This window comes from Rhinoderma darwinii, unplaced genomic scaffold (assembly GCF_050947455.1).
Source record: "Rhinoderma darwinii isolate aRhiDar2 unplaced genomic scaffold, aRhiDar2.hap1 Scaffold_728, whole genome shotgun sequence".
NCBI classification, from domain to species: domain Eukaryota; kingdom Metazoa; phylum Chordata; class Amphibia; order Anura; family Rhinodermatidae; genus Rhinoderma; species Rhinoderma darwinii.
The window spans coordinates 68,881-96,196 of NW_027464289.1; the positions used below are offsets into that span (position 1 = coordinate 68,881).

The window sequence follows — 27,316 nt, forward strand, 5'->3', positions numbered from 1 at the left end:
TACATGGACAGGAGAACATCAGATATCACCACTAGATCATTACATACATGGACAGGAGAGCATCAGATATCACCACTAGATCATTACATACATGACAGGAGAACATCAGATATCATCACTAGATCATTACATACATGTACAGGAGAACATCAGATATCACCACTAGATCATTACATACATGGACAGGAGAACATCAGATATCACCACTAGATCATTACATACATGGACAGGAGAACATCAGATATCACCACTAGATCATTACATACATGACAGGAGAACATCAGATATCATCACTAGATCATTACATACATGACAGGAGAACATCAGATATCACCACTAGATCATTACATACATGGACAGGAGAACATCAGATATCATCACTAGATCATTACATACATGGACAGGAGAACATCAGATATCACCACTAGATCATTACACGCATGTACAGGAGAACATCAGATATCACCACTAGATCATTACATACATGGACAGGAGAACATCAGATATCATCACTAGATCATTACATACATGGACAGGAGAACATCAGATATCATCACTAGATCATTACATACATGGACAGGAGAACATCAGATATCATCACTAGATCATTACATACATGACAGGAGAACATCAGATATCATCACTAGATCATTACATACATGACAGGAGAACATCAGATATCATCACTAGATCATTACATACATGGACAGGGGAACATCAGATATCATCACTAGATCATTACACGCATGTACAGGAGAACATCAGATATCACCACTAGATCATTACATACATGGACAGGAGAACATCAGATATCACCACTAGATCATTACATACATGACAGGAGAACGTCAGATATCACCACTAGATCATTACATACATGGACAGGAGAACATCAGATATCATCACTAGATCATTACATACATGGACAGGAGAACATCAGATATCACCACTAGATCATTACATACATGGACAGGAGAGCATCAGATATCACCACTAGATCATTACATACATGACAGGAGAACATCAGATATCATCACTAGATCATTACATACATGTACAGGAGAACATCAGATATCACCACTAGATCATTACATACATGGACAGGAGAACATCAGATATCACCACTAGATCATTACATACATGACAGGAGAACATCAGATATCACCACTAGATCATTACATACATGACGGGAGAACATCAGATATCACCACTAGATCATTACATACATGGACAGGAGAACATCAGATATCACCACTAGATCATTACATACATGACAGGGGAACATCAGATATCACCACTAGATCATTACATACATGGACAGGAGAACATCAGATATCATCACTAGATCATTACATACATGGACAGGAGAACATCAGATATCATCACTAGATCATTACATACATGGACAGGAGAACATCAGATATCATCACTAGATCATTACATACATGACAGGGGAACATCAGATATCACCACTAGATCATTACATACATGGACAGGAGAACATCAGATATCATCACTAGATCATTACATACATGGACAGGGGAACATCAGATATCATCACTAGATCATTACATACATGTACAGGAGGACATCAGATATCACCACTAGATCATTACATACATGACAGGAGAACATCAGATATCACCACTAGATCATTACATACATGTACAGGAGAACATCAGATATCACCACTAGATCATTACATACATGTACAGGAGAACATCAGATATCACCACTAGATCATTACATACATGGACAGGAGAACATCAGATATCATCACTATATCATTACATACATGGACAGGAGAACATCAGATATCATCACTAGATCATTACATACATGGACAGGAGAACATCAGATATCACCACTAGATCATTACATACATGACAGGGGAACATCAGATATCACCACTAGATCATTACATACATGGACAGGAGAACATCAGATATCATCACTAGATCATTACATACATGGACAGGAGAACATCAGATATCATCACTAGATCATTACATACATGGACAGGAGAACATCAGATATCATCACTAGATCATTACATACATGGACAGGAGAACATCAGATATCACCACTAGATCATTACATACATGACAGGAGAACATCAGATGTCACCACTAGATCATTACATACATGACAGGAGAACATCAGATATCACCACTAGATCATTACATACATGACAGGAGAACATCAGATATCACCACTAGATCATTACATACATGACAGGAGAACATCCGATATCACCACTAGATCATTACATACATGACAGGAGAACATCAGATATCACCACTAGATCATTACATACATGACAGGAGAACATCAGATATCATCACTAGATCATTACATACATGGACAGGAGAACATCAGATATCACCACTAGATCATTACATACATGGACAGGAGAACATCAGATATCACCACTAGATCATTACATACATGGACAGGAGAACATCAGATATCACCACTAAATCATTACATACATGGACAGGAGAACATCAGATATCACCACTAGATCATTACATACATGTACAGGAGAACATCAGATATCATCACTAGATCATTACATACATGACAGGAGAACATCAGATATCATCACTAGATCATTACATACATGGACAGGAGAACATCAGATATCATCACTAGATCATTACACACATGGACAGGAGAACATCAGATATCATCACTAGATCATTACATACATGATAGGAGAACATCAGATATCATCACTAGATCATTACATACATGGACAGGAGAACATCAGATATCATCACTAGATCATTACATACATGGACAGGAGAACATCAGATATCATCACTAGATCATTACATACATGGACAGGAGAACATCAGATATCATCACTAGATCATTACATACATGGACAGGGGAACATCAGATATCACCACTAGATCATTACATACATGGAGAGGAGAACATCAGATATCATCACTAGATCATTACATACATGGACAGGAGAACATCAGATATCATCACTAGATCATTACATACATGTACAGGAGAACATCAGATATCACCACTAGATCATTACATACATGGACAGGAGAACATCAGATATCATCACTAGATCATTACATACATGGACAGGAGAACATCAGATATCACTAGATCATTACATACATGGACAGGAGAACATCAGATATCACCACTAGATCATTACATACATGACAGGAGAACATCAGATATCACCACTAGATCATTACACACATGGACAGGAGAACATCAGATATCACCACTAGATCATTACATACATGGACAGGAGAACATCAGATATCATCACTAGATCATTACATACATGGACAGGAGAACATCAGATATCACCACTAGATCATTACATACATGGACAGGAGAACATCAGATATCACCACTAGATCATTACATACATGACGGGAGAACATCAGATATCATCAATAGATCATTACATACATGGACAGGAGAACATCAGATATCATCACTAGATCATTACATACATGACAGGAGAACATCAGATATCATCACTAGATCATTACATACATGGACAGGAGAACATCAGATATCACCACTAGATCATTACATACATGGACAGGAGAACATCAGATATCATCACTAGATCATTACATACATGGACAGGAGAACATCAGATATCACCACTAGATCATTACATACATGACAGGGGAACATCAGATATCACCACTAGATCATTACATACATGGACAGGAGAACATCAGATATCATCACTAGATCATTACATACATGACGGGAGAACATCAGATATCACCACTAGATCATTACATACATGAACAGGAGAACATCAGATATCACCACTAGATCATTACATACATGAACAGGAGAACATCAGATATCACCACTAGATCATTACATACATGGACAGGAGAACATCAGATATCATCACTAGATCATTACATACATGTACAGGAGAACATCAGATATCACCACTAGATCATTACATACATGACAGGAGAACATCAGATATCACCACTAGATCATTACATACATGACAGGAGAACATCAGATGTCACCACTAGATCATTACATACATGGACAGGAGAACATCAGATATCATCACTAGATCATTACATACATGGACAGGAGAACATCAGATATCATCACTAGATCATTACATACATGGACAGGGGAACATCAGATATCATCACTAGATCATTACATACATGGACAGGAGAACATCAGATATCATCACTAGATCATTACATACATGGACAGGAGAACATCAGATATCATCACTAGATCATTACATACATGGAGAGGAGAACATCAGATATCACCACTAGATCATTACATACATGGACAGGAGAACATCAGATATCACCACTAGATCATTACATACATGGAGAGGAGAACATCAGATATCATCACTAGATCATTACATACATGACAGGAGAACATCAGATATCACCACTAGATCATTACATACATGGACAGGAGTACATCAGATATCACCACTAGATCATTACATACATGGACAGGAGAACATCAGATATCATCACTAGATCATTACATACATGAACAGGAGAACATCAGATATCATCACTAGATCATTACATACATGGACAGGAGAACATCAGATATCATCACTAGATCATTACATACATGACAGGAGAACATCAGATGTCACCACTAGATCATTACATACATGACAGGAGAACATCAGATGTCACCACTAGATCATTACATACATGTACAGGAGAACATCAGATATCATCACTAGATCATTACATACATGGACAGGGGAACATCAGATATCACCACTAGATCATTACATACATGGACAGGAGAACATCAGATATCATCACTAGATTATTACATACATGGACAGGGGAACATCAGATATCACCACTAGATCATTACATACATGGACAGGTGAACATCAGATATCACCACTAGATCATTACACGCATGTACAGGAGAACATCAGATATCATCACTAGATCATTACACGCATGGACAGGAGAACATCAGATATCACCACTAGATCATTACATACATGGACAGGAGAACATCAGATATCACCACTAGATCATTACATACATGACAGGAGAACATCAGATATCACCACTAGATCATTACATACATGGACAGGAGAACATCAGATATCACCACTAGATCATTACATACATGACAGGAGAACACCAGATATCATCACTAGATCATTACATACATGGACAGGAGGACATCAGATATCACCACTAGATCATTACATACATGTACAGGAGAACATCAGATATCATCACTAGATCATTACATACATGGACAGGAGAACATCAGATATCATCACTAGATCATTACATACATGGACAGGGGAACATCAGATATCATCACTAGATCATTACATACATGGACAGGAGAACATCAGATATCACCACTAGATCATTACATACATGGACAGGAGAACATCAGATATCACCACTAGATCATTACATACATGGACAGGAGAACATCAGATATCACTACTAGATCATTACATACATGGACAGGAGAACATCAGATATCATCACTAGATCATTACATACATGGACAGGAGAACATCAGATATCACCACTAGATCATTACATACATGGTCAGGAGAACATCAGATATCACCACTAGATCATTACATACATGGACAGGAGAACATCAGATATCACCACTAGATCATTACATACATGACAGGGGAACATCAGATATCACCACTAGATCATTACATACATGTACAGGAGGACATCAGATATCACCACTAGATCATTACATACATGGACAGGGGAACATCAGATATCACCACTAGATCATTACATACATGGACAGGAGAACATCAGATATCACCACTAGATCATTACATACATGGACAGGAGAACATCAGATATCATCACTAGATCATTACATACATGGACAGGAGAACATCAGATATCACCACTAGATCATTACATACATGGACAGGAGAACATCAGATATCATCACTAGATCATTACATACATGGACAGGAGAACATCAGATATCATCACTAGATCATTACATACATGACAGGAGAACATCAGATATCATCACTAGATCATTACACACATGGACAGGAGAACATCAGATATCATCACTAGATCATTACATACATGACAGGAGAACATCAGATATCATCCCTAGATCATTACATACATGGACAGGAGGACATCCGATATCTTCACTAGATCATTACACACATGGACAGGAGAACATCAGATATCATCACTAGATCATTACATACATGACAGGAGAACATCAGATATCATCACTAGATCATTACATACATGGACAGGAGGACATCAGATATCATCACTAGATCATTACACACATGGACAGGAGAACATCAGATATCATCACTAGATCATTACATACATGATAGGAGAACATCAGATATCATCACTAGATCATTACATACATGGACAGGAGAACATCAGATATCATCACTAGATCATTACATACATGACAGGAGAACATCAGATATCATCACTAGATCATTACATACATGGACAGGAGAACATCAGATATCATCACTAGATCATTACATACATGGACAGGAGAACATCAGATATCATCACTAGATCATTACATACATGGACAGGAGAACATCAGATATCATCACTAGATCATTACATACATGACAGGAGAACATCAGATATCACCACTAGATCATTACATACATGGACAGGAGAACATCAGATATCACCACTAGATCATTACATACATGGACAGGAGAACATCAGATGTCACCACTAGATCATTACATACATGACAGGAGAACACCAGATATCATCACTAGATCATTACATACATGGACAAGAGGACATCAGATATCACCACTAGATCATTACATACATGTACAGGAGAACATCAGATATCATCACTAGATCATTACATACATGGACAGGAGAACATCAGATATCATCACTAGATCATTACATACATGGACAGGGGAACATCAGATATCATCACTAGATCATTACATACATGGACAGGAGAACATCAGATATCACCACTAGATCATTACATACATGATCTAGTGGTGATATCTGATGTTCTCCTGTCCATTACATACATGACAGGAGAACATCAGATATCATCACTAGATCATTACATACATGACAGGAGAACATCAGATATCACCACTAGATCATTACATACATGGACAGGAGAACATCAGATATCACCACTAGATCATTACATACATGGACAGGAGAACATCAGATATCACCACTAGATCATTACATACATGGACAGGAGAACATCAGATATCATCACTAGATCATTACATACATGGACAGGAGAACATCAGATATCACCACTAGATCATTACATACATGGACAGGAGAACATCAGATATCATCACTAGATCATTACATACATGGACAGGAGAACATCAGATATCATCACTAGATCATTACATACATGGACAGGAGAACATCAGATATCATCACTAGATCATTACATACATGGACAGGAGAACATCAGATATCATCACTAGATCATTACATACATGGACAGGAGAACATCAGATATCATCACTAGATCATTACATACATGACAGGAGAACATCAGATATCATCACTAGATCATTACATACATGGACAGGAGAACATCAGATATCATCACTAGATCATTACATACATGGACAGGAGAACATCAGATATCATCACTAGATCATTACATACATGGACAGGAGAACATCAGATATCATCACTAGATCATTACATACATGGACAGGAGAACATCAGATATCACCACTAGATCATTACATACATGGACAGGAGAACATCAGATATCACCACTAGATCATTACATACATGGACAGGAGAACATCAGATATCATCACTAGATCATTACATACATGACAGGAGAACATCAGATATCATCACTAGATCATTACACACATGGACAGGAGAACATCAGATATCATCACTAGATCATTACATACATGACAGGAGAACATCAGATATCATCACTAGATCATTACATAAATGGACAGGAGAACATCAGATATCATCACTAGATCATTACATACATGGACAGGAGAACATCAGATATCATCACTAGATCATTACATACATGACAGGAGAACATCAGATATCATCACTAGATCATTACATACATGGACAGGAGAACATCAGATATCACCACTAGATCATTACATACATGACAGGAGGACATCAGATATCACCACTAGATCATTACATACATGACAGGAGAACATCAGATGTCACCACTAGATCATTACATACATGTACAGGAGAACATCAGATATCATCACTAGATCATTACATACATGGACAGGGGAACATCAGATATCACTAGATCATTACATACATGGACAGGAGAACATCAGATATCACCACTAGATCATTACATACATGGACAGGAGAACATCAGATATCACCACTAGATCATTACATACATGGACAGGAGAACATCAGATATCACCACTAGATCATTACATACATGACAGGAGAACATCAGATATCATCACTAGATCATTACACGCATGTACAGGAGAACATCAGATATCATCACTAGATCATTACATACATGTACAGGAGAACATCAGATATCACCACTAGATCATTACATACATGTACAGGAGAACATCAGATATCATCACTAGATCATTACATACATGGACAGGAGAACATCAGATATCACCACTAGATCATTACACGCATGTACAGGAGAACATCAGATATCACCACTAGATCATTACATACATGGACAGGAGAACATCAGATATCACCACTAGATCATTACATACATGGACAGGAGAACATCAGATATCACCACTAGATCATTACATACATGGACAGGAGAACATCAGATATCATCACTAGATCATTACATACATGGACAGGAGAACATCAGATATCATCACTAGATCATTACATACATGGACAGGAGAACATCAGATATCATCACTAGATCATTACATACATGGACAGGAGAACATCAGATATCATCACTAGATCATTACATACATGACAGGAGAACATCAGATATCACCACTAGATCATTACATACATGACAGGAGAACATCAGATATCACCACTAGATCATTACATACATGGACAGGAGAACATCAGATATCACCACTAGATAATTACATACATGGACAGGAGAACATCAGATATCACTAGATCATTACATACATGGACAGGAGAACATCAGATATCACTAGATCATTACATACATGTACAGGGGAACATCAGATATCATCACTAGATCATTACACACATGACAGGAGAACATCAGATATCACCACTAGATCATTACATACATGGACAGGAGAACATCAGATATCACCACTAGATCATTACATACATGGACAGGAGAACATCAGATATCACCACTAGATCTTTACATACATGGACAGGAGAACATCAGATATCATCACTAGATCATTACATACATGTACAGGAGAACCTCAGATATCATCACTAGATCATTACATACATGACAGGAGAACATCAGATATCACCACTAGATCATTACATACATGGACAGTAGAACATCAGATATCATCACTAGATCATTACATACATGGACAGTAGAACATCAGATATCACCACTAGATCATTACATACATGGAGAGGAGAACATCAGATATCATCACTAGATCATTACATACATGGACAGGAGAACATCAGATATCATCACTAGATCATTACATACATGGACAGGAGAACATCAGATATCATCACTAGATCATTACATACATGGACAGGAGAACATCAGATATCATCACTAGATCATTACATACATGGACAGGAGAACATCAGATATCACTAGATCATTACATACATGGACAGGAGAACATCAGATATCACCACTAGATCATTACATACATGACAGGAGAACATCAGATATCACCACTAGATCATTACACACATGGACAGGAGAACATCAGATATCACCACTAGATCATTACATACATGTACAGGAGAACATCAAATATCACCACTAGATCATTACATACATGACAGGAGAACATCAGATATCACCACTAGATCATTACATACATGGGCAGGAGAACATCAGATATCACCACTAGATCATTACATACATGACAGGAGCACATCAGATATCACCACTAGATCATTACATACATGACAGGAGAACATCAGATATCACCACTAGATCATTACATACATGGACAGGAGAACATCAGATATCATCACTAGATCATTACATACATGTACAGGAGAACATCAGATATCACCACTAGATCATTACATACATGACAGGAGAACATCAGATATCACCACTAGATCATTACATACATGGACAGGAGAACATCAGATATCACCACTAGATCATTACATACATGACAGGAGAACATCAGATATCACCACTAGATCATTACATACATGGACAGGAGAACATCAGATATCACCACTAGATCATTACATACATGACAGGAGAACATCAGATATCACCACTAGATCATTACATACATGGACAGGAGAACATCAGATATCATCACTAGATCATTACATACATGACGGGAGAACATCAGATATCATCAATAGATCATTACATACATGGACAGGAGAACATCAGATATCACTAGATCATTACATACATGACAGGAGAACATCAGATATCATCACTAGATCATTACATACATGGACAGGAGAACATCAGATATCACCACTAGATCATTACATACATGGACAGGAGGACATCAGATATCATCACTAGATCATTACATACATGGACAGGAGAACATCAGATATCATCACTAGATCATTACATACATGGACAGGAGAACATCAGATATCATCACTAGATCATTACATACATGGACAGGAGAACATCAGATATCACCACTAGATCATTACATACATGGACAGGAGAACATCAGATATCACCACTAGATCATTACATACATGACAGGAGAACATCAGATATCACCACTAGATCATTACATACATGGACAGGAGAACATCAGATATCATCACTAGATCATTACATACATGGACAGGAGAACATCAGATATCATCACTAGATCATTACATACATGGACAGGAGAACATCAGATATCACCACTAGATCATGCAATACATGACAGGAGAACATCAGATATCACCACTAGATCATTACATACATGGACAGGAGAAAATCAGATATCACCACTAGATCATTACATACATGGACAGGAGAACATCAGATATCACTAGATCATTACATACATGGACAGAAGATCTTGGATTTGTTTGGTTCTTTTACAATGTCCCACCATCTAACAGGTAAGACAATTATTCGTTATTCTGAATGGTCCACATAGTGGGGTGTTTAGACTGGGTGCATTGGGAGAACCTTCGGTATTATAAGATGATGACCACTGAACATTCTACGTCTTCCTCGAGCTTCCCCGTGTCTCCGCTTCATACATCATGGGGAAATAACTCGGTTTCCATTCTGTGTCCCGTAAAACATCTACATTTCTGATTTTAGGTCTCATTGGATTGTCCCCTGAAGCTGCTCACATCTCCTTCTCAGCAGCTCTCACTTACCCACTCACAGATTATGGAACAATTGGATTCGACAAACTTTTGGTAAATGATGGGAACGCCTACGATGCATCAACAGGTGAGCAGAAGCTTCCTCTCTTATTCCTGCGTCCACCTTAGAAGAAGTCAGGGCTCCGTGTCCAGTTCTAACCATCGATACTATAGTTGTCCTCACAGGACTTCAATCAAAATAGGTACCTTTACATACATAAACTTTCCTCCTGCAGCTGGGGGAGGGGAGTACCCGGCAGATCTTTTTGTCTCTTTCTTCCCTATTCTGGTTCCTGTGGGTGTCTCCTCTGCAACCACCTGATGAGCGTTGTGGAGCTTTGGGGTTGTGGTTCTTTTACTGGAATCTTCTGGGCAGAAAAGTAAAAACAGGTTCTCATTCATCAGGCAACACTTGTACTGGACTAGGTCTAATAGGTTATTAGGGAATCCACCCGTAAAGGGGCACTCCCAACTCCCCCAATTATGGCATATTTACAGGATACCTATGTGGAAAACTGTATCCTCCAACCACCATCCCACCTGGAGGAGAATGAAGGGGAAGGCGGCCACGTAGATGGGCAACTCTCTCCATTCAGTTCCATGGGAGTTACGTAAACAGCCGTACAGACGAGGTGGGACCCGCACCTATCACACATTTATTGCTTATCCTGAGGATATGACATAAATGTGTGAGTTGAGAATACAACTTTTTGAAATTGACCCTAATGGCAAGTGATTGACTCTCCACCCAATGGGGTTGTATTCTGCTCGACCTTTGGGGCTCATTATTTTGTCAGAGACTAAGCTCACCGGAGGATCTTCTGGTATTTTGGTGGGCCAATCCCACCGAGTTCCACATCATCAGAGAGGTGGCTTATAGATCCTAATTTTATTCTGTAGCTATAAAATGACCTCAAACACATGGCCAAAGTGATAAAGAGGGAGATGTACAGCAGATGTTATGATCTCCACACAGCCATGACCACATCATGAGGACTCCTGGGACGATCAGCAGAAGAGAGATCACCAGCAGTTCACCATAGTGAGCCGAAGAGAACCGATGGAATTATAAGGGAAAACATCAGCGGGAGGAAGATTAGTGAGATTTCGCCATTTCATGGCTTTTTATAGTAGTTTTTGATGATGTTACTTTTGAAGGCATCTTCACCTCAGGCCTTGTGTCTATGTGTCTTCTGTCTCGTAGTTATACCAGTAATGGTGATACCATACACATTCATGGAGGTTCCAATGCTATGACCACTGCTAATGAGTAGACCGGGGAAGAAAGTCGGTGAGCTCAGACCCTGAACGTCATAGCCACCGCCTGATACTACGAGCCAAGTGTTGTGGGGTAGAAGTTCTCACCATGTTTGGGTAATGCGGGTTATATGCGAAGCCTGCTGTGAAGAGGGATCCGCATCCCCGCTCAGCTACACTGATGACAAATTGACCTCCAACCATTCATATTTTTAGTGACGGGACTTGTAACAAAAAAAAACTTATGGTGGACGACGAGGCTCCGTGATATTAGTCTGAACCTCATAGCAGTGAGTAGAATCCCTCATGATCCATTTCATTAATAACATTTCCTCCAAAAAACGGGACTGGCGTTTCCTGCTGTGAAAGGCTTCATAGGACAGTGATATTAACCATCTAAGATCCTTCCAGTAACAAGGCTTGTTTTTTGTCTCGGCAGGTATATTCACGGCACCACTGGCAGGGCGATACTACTTCAGCGCCATTTTGACTGGCTACAAGGATGAGAAGATTGAAGCTGTCCTCTCCAAGTCAAACATAGGCATTGCTCGTGTGGATTCAGCGGGCTACCAGCCTGAGGGCCTTGAGAAGAAGCCCCTGGTGGAGAATAAGACGCCCCCTGGCTCACTGGCAGTCTTCAATATTATTCTGCAGCTGAATGCTGGGGACACCATCTGTATAGACCTGGTGACGGGGCGCCTGGCGTATTCTGATGAGCCTTTGACAATCTTTAATGGAATACTCTTATATGAGGGGGAAGCTGACTTCGAATAGACCACACTGGTTCAGTCCTTCTGAGGAGATCATTCTATATATAAGCAAAAGAAGAAGGGCACCAAGCATTCATGACCAGTTTAAAAACTTTCAGCTGTGACAACTGTAGGGACTCAAGAGAAGAATATGAGGAGCCCCTGTACCCTCAGCTACTGAGCCCTGGAGACCACTGCAGAACATCAGCTACACCGAGCCCGTGCTATCAAGTATTAACACCACAATGTACCTCACTCGTTCCGTAATCCCCATGATAAAACCACTTATAGATGTTATCCCAAGCACAAAGACCCCCAGCTCTGAGAGGCGGCGATGGGCCCTCCATGTATGCACAGTCCTGCCACATTCACTCATGGAGCCGTAGCCACCTTAACCTCCTGTCATGATGACACCTGGTGAGGAGGTAACAACCTTCAGCAACCCAAAAGAAGTCTCACAATGGGGGGGGGGGGGTGACGGACAGGGATTCTGCTGCAGTCAATGTTCTGGTACATACACAGGCAGACCTCTGATAGTAAAGGGGTTCTCTAATGACAGATATTATAGCATGTCCATCAGATGTCTCCTAAAGTCAAATCATTGATCGCTGGCAGCTAGTGTCCCCTGCTGATCTGGAGAACACACTTAGGTTTCCATTCACTTCATGTGTGCCCACCACTCTGGTTAGTACCAAGAAGGGGACCCCTCAGTCTCGAGATCAGAAGAGTTCTCAGCTCCCGGCCCTTTAGAGTGACATTTCCTTGAGGTCTGTCATCAGAAAACGTCTTTACACCCAAATACTAACAATACAGAAGAGCGAATACTCCTAGTAACACGGATTGTCTCACATGTGTCAGACAGCGAGGACATGAGCCCCCCGATGACCCCACATGAAATGAATGGACAGCATGTACTATGCCCTCCATCTTGTTACACCAGTTATGAGTTACAGACGAGACCCCTGCGCTGCCCCTTCTACTCTGCATATTTATGACTGAATATCTGGGACCTATGAGAAGGACTCTATGGTGGAGACCACATGGAACGTGACCTGAGGAGAGCTGAAGACATAATATCTGCTCTCGACATCAGAGATACGTCCATGAATGTTCCCCCGCAGACCACGCCTACTTATTTATATATTTATGAAGAAGAATGAGCCCTTTCCCCTCTGCTTTACCGTGGATAAATAATGGTCACCTGTATCCCATCTACTGGGCTCAGAGTCTGAACTTGTCTCATTAGTGGAAGTGAATGATGGGGGGGTGAATGATGGGGGGTGAATGATGGGGAGGCGAATGATGGGGGGTGAACGATGCGGGGGTGAATGATGAGGGGTGAATGATGAGGGGTGAATGATGAGGGGTGAATGATGCGGGGGTGAATGATGAGGGGTGAATGATGGGGGGTGAATGATGAGGGATGAATGAAGAGGGGTGAATGATGGGGAGGCGAATGATGAGGGGTGAATGATGGGGGGTGAACGATGCGGGGGTGAAAGATGGGGGGTGAATGATGATGGGTGAATGAAGAGGGATGAATGATGAGGGGTGAATGATGAGGGGTGAATGATGGGGAGGCGAATGATGGGAGGTGAATGATGGGGGCGTGAATGATGGGGGGTGAATGATGCAGGGGTGAATGATGCTGGGGATGAGTGATGCAGGGGGGAATGATGGAGGGGTGAGTGATGTGGGGGTGAATGAGGCGGGGGTGAATGATGGGGGGGTGAATGATGGGGGGTGAATGATGGGGGGTGAATGATGGGGGGTGAATGATGGGGGGGTGAGTGATGGGGGGGTGAATGATGCTTGGTGAATGATGGGGGGGTGAATGATGGGGGGTGAATGATGCTTGGTGAATGATGGGGGGTGAATGATGCGGGGTTGAATGATGGGGGGGTGAGTGATGGGGGGTGAATGATGCGGGGGTGAATGATGGGGGGTGAGTGATGGGGGGTGAATGATGCTTGGTGAATGATGGGGGGGTGAATGATGCTTGGTGAATGATGGGGGGTGAATGATGCCGGGGTGAATGATGGGGGGGTGAGTGATGGGGGGTGAATGATGCTTGGTGAATGATGGGGAGGTGAATGATGCGGGGTGAATGATGCGGGGGTGAATGATGGGGGGGTGAGTGATGGGGGGGGGTGAATGATGCTTGGTGAATGATGGGGGGGTGAATGATGCTTGGTGAATGATGCTTGGTGAATGATGGGGGGTGAATGATGCCGGGGTGAATGATGGGGGGGTGAGTGATGCCGGGGTGAATGATGGGGGGTGAATGATGGGGGGGTGAATGATGCTTGGTGAATGATGGGGGGGTGTATGATGCGGGGGTGAATGATGGGGGGTGAATAATGTGGGGGTGACCCCCCTCTTCTTCTCTTCAGTCTCATACATGAGCCTTCTATTCAGCCGTCTGATTTATCCGTTATTTCCAGGCAGAGCAGAGATATAATCCGAGGCCCTGGGCTCCCTCCTGGCACCTGCCATTTATAATACTGGTGTCTTCTTATGTGGCAGGGGGCCGCATGGCTCTGTAGTGACTGCACTCCTATAGCCACGCCCCTGAGGATGAGAGAAACGGGTGAGTTGGTTCTGGGCATGTGCAGAGAGGAGGAAACGATCACCCTATGATCACTAGTGTCAATAAGAAGTAAGTTCCTTCCATCCACCAGGACTCCAGCCGTAATCTCTACAGAACGGGCGCCGAGCACATCAAGCGCTAAGACGGCATTCATGAAAACCGTCCAGCCAATCACAGCCCAGCTTCCTTCCAGAGCTCGGGAATGATGAGAGCAGCTCTGACGTGAGGAGACGTCCTCCTGAAGGTCAAGATCGATGGGATCTGCTCACTGCTCCTAAGTCCACGTTAATTACCGAACGCAGCATGGCCGTCAGTATAATTGGGGGACGGCTCTACCCGCGAAGGCTCAGACATTTCCTGAGTGTCCTTTTCTTTTTACCTCATATCTTATGATGTGACGTCGCCACCTGTCTGGCACATAAGTGAGAAGTCGCGGTTCTGCTGACAATAAAACGTCTGTCGTCATCATTCACACCCCCTCATCTGTCCAAGTCACAAAGCACAGCCAAGAACTGACGGCAGCGTTCCCTCGTAACAACCACGGGCGGCCGCCAGCAGAACTGCCTGGATGTCATCTCCTGTTACCCCCAGAATCCGGTACCACAACGCTGGCTGAGCCAGAACCCACTATAGCCGGATTATAAGCCGGACGTGGTGCAGCTGAGCCACACTCGTATTATTCTTATCTTTTGTTGTATAGTTTTTCAATTTCAATAAAGTTTATTGTTTAAAAAAAAACAAAACAAAATGAGTAAAATCGTCTATAAAATGATGAGGTCAAAGATACAAAAAGAAAAGGTTCAGGAATAACACGAAGGCCGACTCTTCTATCACACCCACCGCACGTCCTCATTCAAGATCAACCACTACGACTCAGCCCCGGCCAAACAGCTATAAATACCGCACCTTTCATGAAGTTCCATCCAGTGCCCAAATATTACGTCCTACAGCTGCCGAAAATCACTGCCCAACCACAGCCTAGGGGTGTAGGTCCTACATGTGCAGCGGCCTTTCTAAAGGAATAGGATTGGGGTGGAACTTTAGGTCCTAAGGATAACAAGGAGAGTAGCGCCCCCTTCAGTATTAACAGGTGATGCACCCTGTCTGACCAGAAAAACAAACACGAAAGCTGGAACTGGCCCAAACTTTACCCCCAACTCTTCATATTAGACAAAGAAGATTAAAGATCTCGTACCACCATTTCCCGCCAGTCCTAAGGAATTTTTGGAGGACTGCAAGGACCCATTATCCACTTTACCTGCCCAGGACCTTAACCATCCTTCTTTGAATTAACACACCAACACCTTCTTTATGCAAATGTGGAAGTGGCCACAGCTTTATTATTATTTACAACCATCGGCATGAAGACATATATATATTTATTTATTTCCTCTCCTCCTGAAATGCCGATGCTCCCTGTCTCCATCAGGCATGTAGGGTGCTACCTCCGTCTTCATCTGCCGTACTTTCCGCCAGCTGTGACATCTACGAAAAAACCAGAAAAACGCCAGAACAAGAATATAACCGTAGAAAATTTTTTAAAAAACAAAACCAAAACCACCAGGGGAGGGAGGGCGGGTGTTTCTTCCACTGCAGCTTGAAGGTAAGAGGGCTTCCTGCTCCAAACCTCTGCCTTATATCTTCTTAACCACGCCCCTCTTACCCCTTGTTGACCAATCCTGATCCTGGGCATTATTTTAAACCGTTCCATCCTTTCTTAACCCCTTGCAGTCCCTGACACTCTCCCTAGGCGCTTCAGTGTCTACAAATCTTTGCTCCACCACATGGCAATACTCGGGGGTATCTCCACCATATCGTAGTGAGCGCTAGAGGTGATGTCTCCACTATGTCCTCTCTATAGAGGTGATGTCTCCACTATGTCCTCTCTATAGAGGTGATGTCTCCACTATGTCCTCTCTATAGAGGTGATGTCTCCACTATGTCCTCTCTATAGGGGTGATGTCTCCACTATGTCCTCTCTATAGAGGTGATGTCTCCACTATGTCCTCTCTATAGAGGTGATATCTCCGCTATGTGCTCTCTATAGAGGTGATGTCTCCACTGTGTCCTCTCTATAGAGGTGATGTCTCCACTATGTCCTCTCTATAGAGGTGATGTCTCCACTATGTCCTCTCTATAGAGGCGATATCTCCGCTATGTGCTCTCTATAGAGGCGATGTCTCCACTGTGTCCTCTCTATAGAGGTGATGTCTCCACTATGTCCTCTCTATAGAGGTGAGGTCTCCACTATGTCCTCTCTATAGAGGTGATGTCTCCACTGTGTCCTCTCTATAGAGATGATGTCTCCACTATGTCCTCTCTATAGAGGTGATGTCTCCACTATGTCCTCTCTATAGAGGTGATGTCTCCACTATGTCCTCTCTATAGAGGTGATGTCTCCACTATGTCCTCTCTATAGAGGTGATGTCTCCACTATGTCCTCTCTATAGAGGTGATGTCTCCGCTATGTCCTCTCTATAGAGGTGATGTCTCCGCTATGTCCTCTCTACAGAGGTGATGTCTCCGCTATGTCCTCTCTACAGAGGTGATGTCTCCGCTATGTCCTCTCTACAGAGGTGATGTCTCCGCTATGTCCTCTCTATAGAGGTGATGTCTCCGCTATGTCCTCTCTATAGAGGTGATGTCTCCGCTATGTCCTCTCTATAGAGGTGATGTCTCCGCTATGTCCTGTCTATAGAGGTGATGTCTCCACTATGTCCTCTCTATAGATGTGATGTCTCCACCATATCGTAGTGAGCGCTAGAGGTGATGTCTCCACTATGTCCTCTCTATAGAGGTGATGTCTCCACTATGTCCTCTCTATAGAGGTGATGTCTCCACTATGTCCTCTCTATAGAGGTGATGTCTCCACTATGTCCTCTCTATAGAGGTGATGTCTCCACTATGTCCTCTCTATAGAGGTGATGTCTCCACTATGTCCTCTCTATAGAGGTGATGTCTCCACCATATCGTAGTGAGCGCTAGAGGTGATGTCTCCACTATGTCCTCTCTATAGAGGTGAGGTCTCCACTATGTCCTCTCTATAGAGGTGATGTCTCCGCTATGTCCTCTCTATAGAGGTGATGTCTCCGCTATGTCCTCTCTATAGAGGTGATGTCTCCACTATGTCCTCTCTATAGAGGTGATGTCTCCACTATGTCCTCTCTATAGAGGTGATGTCTCCACTATGTACTCTCTATAGAGGCGATGTCTCCACTATGTCCTATCTATAGAGGTGATGTCTCCACTATGTCCTCTCTATAGAGGTGATGTCTCCTCTATGTCCTCTCTATAGAGGTGATGTCTCCACTATGTCCTCTCTATAGAGGTGATGTCTCCACTATGTCCTCTCTATAGAGGTGATGTCTCCACTATGTACTCTCTATAGAGGTGAGGTCTCCACTATGTCCTCTCTATAGAGGTGATGTCTCCACTATGTCCTCTCTATAGAGGTGAGGTCTCCACTATGTCCTCTCTATAGAGGTGATGTCTCCACTATGTCCTCTCTATAGAGGTGATGTCTCCACTATGTCCTCTCTATAGAGGTGATGTCTCCACTATGTCCTCTCTATAGAGGTGATGTCTCCACTATGTCCTCTCTATAGAGGTGATGTCTCCACTATGTCCTCTCTATAGAGGTGATGTCTCCACTATGTCCTCTCTATAGATGTGATGTCTCCACCATATCGTAGTGAGCGCTAGAGGTGATGTCTCCACTATGTCCTCTCTATAGAGGTGATGTCTCCACTATGTCCTCTCTATAGAGGTGATGTCTCCGCTATGTCCTCTCTATAGAGGTGATGTCTCCACTATGTCCTCTCTATAGAGGTGATGTCTCCGCTATGTCCTCTCTATAGAGGTGATGTCTCCGCTATGTCCTCTCTATAGAGGTGATGTCTCCGCTATGTCCTCTCTATAGAGGTGATGTCTCCGCTATGTCCTCTCTATAGAGGTGATGTCTCCGCTATGTCCTCTCTATAGAGGTGAGGTCTCCACTATGTCCTCTCTATAGAGGTGATGTCTCCACTATGTCCTCTCTATAGAGGTGAGGTCTCCACTATGTCCTCTCTATAGAGGTGATGTCTCCACTATGTCCTCTCTATAGAGGTGATGTCTCCACTATGTCCTCTCTATAGAGTTGATGTCTCCACTATGTCCTCTCTATAGAGGTGATGTCTCCACTATGTCCTCTCTATAGAGGTGATGTCTCCACTATGTCCTCTCTATAGAGGTGATGTCTCCACTATGTCCTCTCTATAGATGTGATGTCTCCACTATGTCCTCTCTATAGAGGTGATGTCTCCACTATGTCTTCTCTATAGAGGTGAGGTCTCCACTATGTCCTCTCTATAGAGGTGATGTCTCCACTATGTCCTCTCTATAGAGGTGATGTCTCCACTATGTCCTCTCTATAGAAGTGATGTCTCCACTATGTCCTCTCTATAGAGGTGATGTCTCCACTATGTCCTCTCTATAGAGGTGATGTCTCCACTATGTCCTCTTTATAGAGGTGATGTCTCCACTATGTCCTCTCTATAGAGGTGATGTCTCCACTATGTCCTCTCTATAGAGGTGATGTCTCCACTATGTCCTCTCTATAGAGGTGATGTCTCCACTATGTCCTCTCTATAGATGTGATGTCTCCACTATGTCCTCTCTATAGAGGTGATGTCTCCACTATGTCCTCTCTATAGAGGTGATGTCTCCACTGTGTCCTCTCTATAGAGGTGATGTCTCCACTATGTCCTCTCTATAGAGGTGATGTCTCCACTGTGTCCTCTCTATAGAGGTGATGTCTCCACTATGTCCTCTCTATAGAGGTGATGTCTCCACTATGTCCTCTCTATAGAGGTGATGTCTCCACTATGTCCTCTCTATAGAGGTGATGTCTCCACTATGTCCTCTCTATAGATGTGATGTCTCCACCATATCGTAGTGAGCGCTAGAGGTGATGTCTCCACTATGTCCTCTCTATAGAGGTGATGTCTCCACTATGTCCTCTCTATAGACGTGATGTCTCCACTATGTCCTCTCTATAGAGGTGATGTCTCCACTATGTCCTCTCTATAGAGGTGATGTCTCCACTATGTCCTCTCTATAGAGGTGATGTCTCCACTATGTCCTCTCTATAGAGGTGATGTCTCCACTATGTCCTCTCTATAGAGGTGATGTCTCCACTGTGTCCTCTCTATAGAGGTGATGTCTCCACTATGTCCTCTCTATAGAGGTGATGTCTCCACTATGTCCTCTCTATAGAGGTGATGTCTCCACTATGTCCTCTCTATAGAGGTGATGTCTCCACTATGTCCTCTCTATAGATGTGATATCTCCACTATGTCCTCTCTATAGAGGTGATGTCTCCTCTATGTCCTCTCTATAGAGGTGATGTCTCCACTATGTCCTCTCTATAGAGGTGATGTCTCCACTATGTCCTCTCTATAGAGGTGATGTCTCCACTATGTCCTCTCTATAGATGTGATGTCTCCACCATATCGTAGTGAGCGCTAGAGGTGATGTCTCCACTATGTCCTCTCTATAGAGGTGATGTCTCCACTATGTCCTCTCTATAGACGTGATGTCTCCACTATATCCTCTCTATAGAGGTGAGGTCTCCACTATGTCCTCTCTATAGAGGTGATGTCTCCACTATGTCCTCTCTATAGAGGTGAGGTCTCCACTATGTCCTCTCTATAGAGGTGATGTCTCCACTATGTCCTCTCTATAGAGGTGATGTCTCCACTATGTCCTCTCTATAGAGTTGATGTCTCCACTATGTCCTCTCTATAGAGGTGATGTCTCCACTATGTCCTCTCTATAGAGGTGATGTCTCCACTATGTCCTCTCTATAGAGGTGATGTCTCCACTATGTCCTCTCTATAGATGTGATGTCTCCACTATGTCCTCTCTATAGAGGTGATGTCTCCACTATGTCTTCTCTATAGAGGTGAGGTCTCCACTATGTCCTCTCTATAGAGGTGATGTCTCCACTATGTCCTCTCTATAGAGGTGATGTCTCCGCTATGTCCTCTCTATAGAGGTGATGTCTCCGCTATGTCCTCTCTATAGAGGTGATGTCTCCGCTATGTCCTCTCTATAGAGGTGATGTCTCCGCTATGTCCTCTCTATAGAGGTGATGTCTCCGCTATGTCCTCTCTATAGAGGTGATGTCTCCGCTATGTCCTCTCTATAGAGGTGAGGTCTCCGCTATGTCCTCTCTATAGAGGTGATGTCTCCACTATGTCCTCTCTATAGAGGTGATGTCTCCACTATGTCCTCTCTATAGAGGTGATGTCTCCACTATGTCCTCTCTATAGAGGTGATGTCTCCACTATGTCCTCTCTATAGAGGTGATGTCTCCACTATGTCTTCTCTATAGAGGTGAGGTCTCCACTATGTCCTCTCTATAGAGGTGAGGTCTCCACTATGTCTTCTCTATAGAGGTGATGTCTCCACTATGTCCTCTCTATAGAGGTGATGTCTCCACTATGTCCTCTCTATAGAGGTGATGTCTCCACTATGTCCTCTCTATAGATGCGATGTCTCCACTATGTCCTCTCTATAGAGGCGATGTCTCCACTATGTCCTCTCTATAGAGGTGATGTCTCCACTATGTCCTCTCTATAGAGGCGATGTCTCCACTATGTCCTCTCTATAGAGGTGATGTCTCCACTATGTCCTCTCTATAGAGGTGATGTCTCCACTATGTCCTCTCTATAGAGGTGATGTCTCCACTGTGTCCTCTCTATAGAGGTGATGTCTCCACTGTGTGCTCTCTATAGAGGTGATGTCTCCACTATGTCCTCTCTATAGAGGTGATGTCTCCACTATGTCCTCTCTATAGAGGTGATGTCTCCACTATGTCCTCTCTATAGAGGTGATGTCTCCACTATGTCTTCTCTATAGAGGTGATGTCTCCACTATGTCCTCTCTATAGAGGTGATGTCTCCACTATGTCCTCTCTATAGAGGTGATGTCTCCACTATGTCCTCTCTATAGAGGTGATGTCTCCACTATGTCCTCTCTATAGAGGTGATGTCTCCACTATGTCCTCTCTATAGATGTGATGTCTCCACCATATCGTAGTGAGCGCTAGAGGTGATGTCTCCACTATGTCCTCTCTATAGAGGTGATGTCTCCACTATGTCCTCTCTATAGACGTGATGTCTCCACTATGTCCTCTCTATAGAGGTGATGTCTCCACTATGTCCTCTCTATAGAGGTGATGTCTCCACTATGTCCTCTCTATAGAGGTGATGTCTCCACTATGTCCTCTCTATAGAGGTGATGTCTCCACTATGTCCTCTCTATAGAGGTGATGTCTCCACTGTGTCCTCTCTATAGAGGTGATGTCTCCACTATGTCCTCTCTATAGAGGTGATGTCTCCACTATGTCCTCTCTATAGAGGTGATGTCTCCACTATGTCCTCTCTATAGAGGTGATGTCTCCACTATGTCCTCTCTATAGATGTGATATCTCCACTATGTCCTCTCTATAGAGGTGATGTCTCCTCTATGTCCTCTCTATAGAGGTGATGTCTCCACTATGTCCTCTCTATAGAGGTGATGTCTCCACTATGTCCTCTCTATAGAGGTGATGTCTCCACTATGTCCTCTCTATAGATGTGATGTCTCCACCATATCGTAGTGAGCGCTAGAGGTGATGTCTCCACTATGTCCTCTCTATAGAGGTGATGTCTCCACTATGTCCTCTCTATAGACGTGATGTCTCCACTATGTCCTCTCTATAGAGGTGAGGTCTCCACTATGTCCTCTCTATAGAGGTGATGTCTCCACTATGTCCTCTCTATAGAGGTGAGGTCTCCACTATGTCCTCTCTATAGAGGTGATGTCTCCACTATGTCCTCTCTATAGAGGTGATGTCTCCACTATGTCCTCTCTATAGAGTTGATGTCTCCACTATGTCCTCTCTATAGAGGTGATGTCTCCACTATGTCCTCTCTATAGAGGTGATGTCTCCACTATGTCCTCTCTATAGAGGTGATGTCTCCACTATGTCCTCTCTATAGATGTGATGTCTCCACTATGTCCTCTCTATAGAGGTGATGTCTCCACTATGTCTTCTCTATAGGGGTGAGGTCTCCACTATGTCCTCTCTATAGAGGTGATGTCTCCACTATGTCCTCTCTATAGAGGTGATGTCTCCGCTATGTCCTCTCTATAGAGGTGATGTCTCCGCTATGTCCTCTCTATAGAGGTGATGTCTCCGCTATGTCCTCTCTATAGAGGTGATGTCTCCGCTATGTCCTCTCTATAGAGGTGATGTCTCCGCTATGTCCTCTCTATAGAGGTGAGGTCTCCGCTATGTCCTCTCTATAGAGGTGATGTCTCCACTATGTCCTCTCTATAGAGGTGATGTCTCCACTATGTCCTCTCTATAGAGGTGATGTCTCCACTATGTCCTCTCTATAGAGGTGATGTCTCCACTATGTCCTCTCTATAGAGGTGATGTCTCCACTATGTCTTCTCTATAGAGGTGAGGTCTCCACTATGTCCTCTCTATAGAGGTGAGGTCTCCACTATGTCTTCTCTATAGAGGTGATGTCTCCACTATGTCCTCTCTATAGAGGTGATGTCTCCACTATGTCCTCTCTATAGAGGTGATGTCTCCACTGTGTCCTCTCTATAGAGGTGATGTCTCCACTGTGTCCTCTCTATAGAGGTGACGTCTCCGCTATGTCCTCTCTATAGAGGGGATGTCTCCACTATGTCCTCTCTATAGAGGTGATGTCTCCACTATGTCCTCTCTATAGATGCGATGTCTCCACTATGTCCTCTCTATAGAGGCGATGTCTCCACTATGTCCTCTCTATAGATGCGATGTCTCCACTATGTCCTCTCTATAGAGGCGATGTCTCCACTATGTCCTCTCTATAGAGGTGATGTCTCCACTATGTCCTCTCTATAGAGGCGATGTCTCCACTGTGTGCTCTCTATAGAGGTGATGTCTCCACTATGTCCTCTCTATAGAGGTGATGTCTCCACTATGTCCTCTCTATAGAGGTGATGTCTCCACTATGTCCTCTCTATAGAGGTGATGTCTCCACTATGTCTTCTCTATAGAGGTGATGTCTCCACTATGTCCTCTCTATAGAGGTGATGTCTCCACTATGTCCTCTCTATAGAGGTGATGTCTCCACTATGTCCTCTCTATAGAGGTGATGTCTCCACTATGTCCTCTCTATAGAGGTGATGTCTCCACTATGTCCTCTCTATAGAGGTGATGTCTCCGCTATGTCCTCTCTATAGAGGTGATGTCTCCGCTATGTCCTCTCTATAGAGGTGATGTCTCCGCTATGTCCTCTCTATAGAGGTGATGTCTCCACTGTGTCCTCTCTATAGAGGTGATGTCTCCACTATGCAGAGCGCTGCACTCAGGTCCACAGTTTAATTATTAGTCGTCAGCAAGGACTTGGATTTAAAATTCCAGAAAGAGCCCGCCCGACATGTTTCGCTACGGATGTAGCGACTTCAGGGGTATCGGGGCCAATGACCAGTGCTGACTACTAATAATTAAACTGTGGACCTGAGTGCGATGCTCTGCAGCCGCTGGCACTCTGTATTGAGTTGTCAACATTGCACTATGCTGATCGGCGTCCGCTTTGGACCGGATTCTTTTCATTTCTATGTAGTCTGTTTTTTGCTATAATTGCACAATAAAACGTTGTTATTTGAATTCATTGTTAGTCGGGCTTCTGTCGCCGGCAGGCATCTCTTGTATTGATTACAATCTATACATAACCAAATTATACAAAAGAAACCTACATCTACTTTGTGTGGCTGCAGCTCCACCTCACCTGCCATTAATCAGGTGCCTCCTATATAAACCCAGCAGCCGCCCTGTCCAGGTGTGGTGACATGCAGGTAAGATGCAGGTAAGGCCGTGTGGAAGTGGGGAATGCGCAATCCGTTTGTCTGGAGAAATAATAGTGGACAGAGACAAAGGGTTTGCTGGGCGGCCGGTGAGAGAGACGTAGACCAGCTTATTCACTATCCACCCCTCCACAGTTCTTATACTCCTATGATGGGGCAGAACATTGAAAAATCGAAACTTAAAGCGAAGCTAAACGTTTGACAAACTTCTGACATCTCATAGTGACATGTCTTTAGTTTGGATTGGTGGGGCTCTGAGCACGGAGACCCCACCAATCGCTAGAACGAAGCAACAGACGTGCTCATGTGACCGCTCAGCCGCTTAGTTTCTGTTCGACATTTTCCGGAAAGCCGATGTACCGGAGTACGGGCGCATAGACTTTCTACTGAGTCCGGTCACCAATACATTTATATCCGGAAATAACCGAATAGACACGAAGCGGCGGAGCGGTCACACGAGTGCTCGGACCCCCACCAATGCTTGGACCCCCACCAATCCAAACTAAAGACATGTCTAGCGATTGGTGGGGGTCTCAGTGCTCGGACCCCCACCAATCCAAACTAAAGACATGCCACTATGAGATGTCAGAAGTTTGTCAAACGTTTAGCTGCACTTTAACTTCAAATCTGCCTGATGAAGAGACGTAATCAACTACTGAGGACAATTGTTATCTTCTCTATACACTGACTAAGGCCGTGTTCACACGAGCTTGTTTGGTCCGTTATATAAAGATCGTATGCTGGCAGTATTTCCCAGACCAAACACAGTGCAGGGAGCTGGGCTCCTAGCGTTCATTATGTATGACGCTAGAAGTCCCTGCCTCGCTGTAGAAAACATTTAAAAAAATACAATGTCCCATGTTAAGAGTGCCCCAAATAATGCCCCCTGTAGAAAGTATCACATACAGTGCCCCCTGTACAGCACGCCACACACAGTGCCCCCTGTACAGCACGCCACACACAGTGCTCCCTGTACAGCACGTCATGCAGTGCCCCCTGTACAGCGCGTCACACACAGTGCCCCCTGTACAGCGCGTCACACACAGTGCCCCCTGTACAGCGCGTCACACACAGTGCCCCCTGTACAGCGCGTCACACACAGTGCCCCCTGTACAGCACGTCATGCAGTGCCCCCTGTACAGCGCGTCACACACAGTGCCCCCTGTAAAGCATGCCACACACAGTGCCCCCTGTAAAGCATGCCACACACAGTGCCCCCTGTACAGCACGTCATGCACATTGCCCCCTGTACAGCGTGCCACACACAGTGCCCCCTGTACAGCGCGTCACAC

At 43.4% G+C, this 27,316-nt stretch overlaps 1 protein-coding gene across 1 annotated transcript in view; it reads left to right on the top strand.

Moving 5' to 3' along the window:
* EMILIN1 (elastin microfibril interfacer 1) overlaps positions 1–14,813 on the top strand; it is a 76,061-nt gene extending 61,248 nt beyond the window's left edge. Inside the window, exons 6-7 of the mRNA XM_075849272.1 lie at positions 11,491–11,625; positions 13,234–14,813. Of these exons, the coding sequence (XP_075705387.1) occupies positions 11,491–11,625; positions 13,234–13,568 (470 nt within the window). The 3' untranslated portion in view covers positions 13,569–14,813. The remainder of the gene's footprint in view (positions 1–11,490; positions 11,626–13,233) is intronic.
* Positions 14,814–27,316: the final 12,503 nt, after the last annotated feature.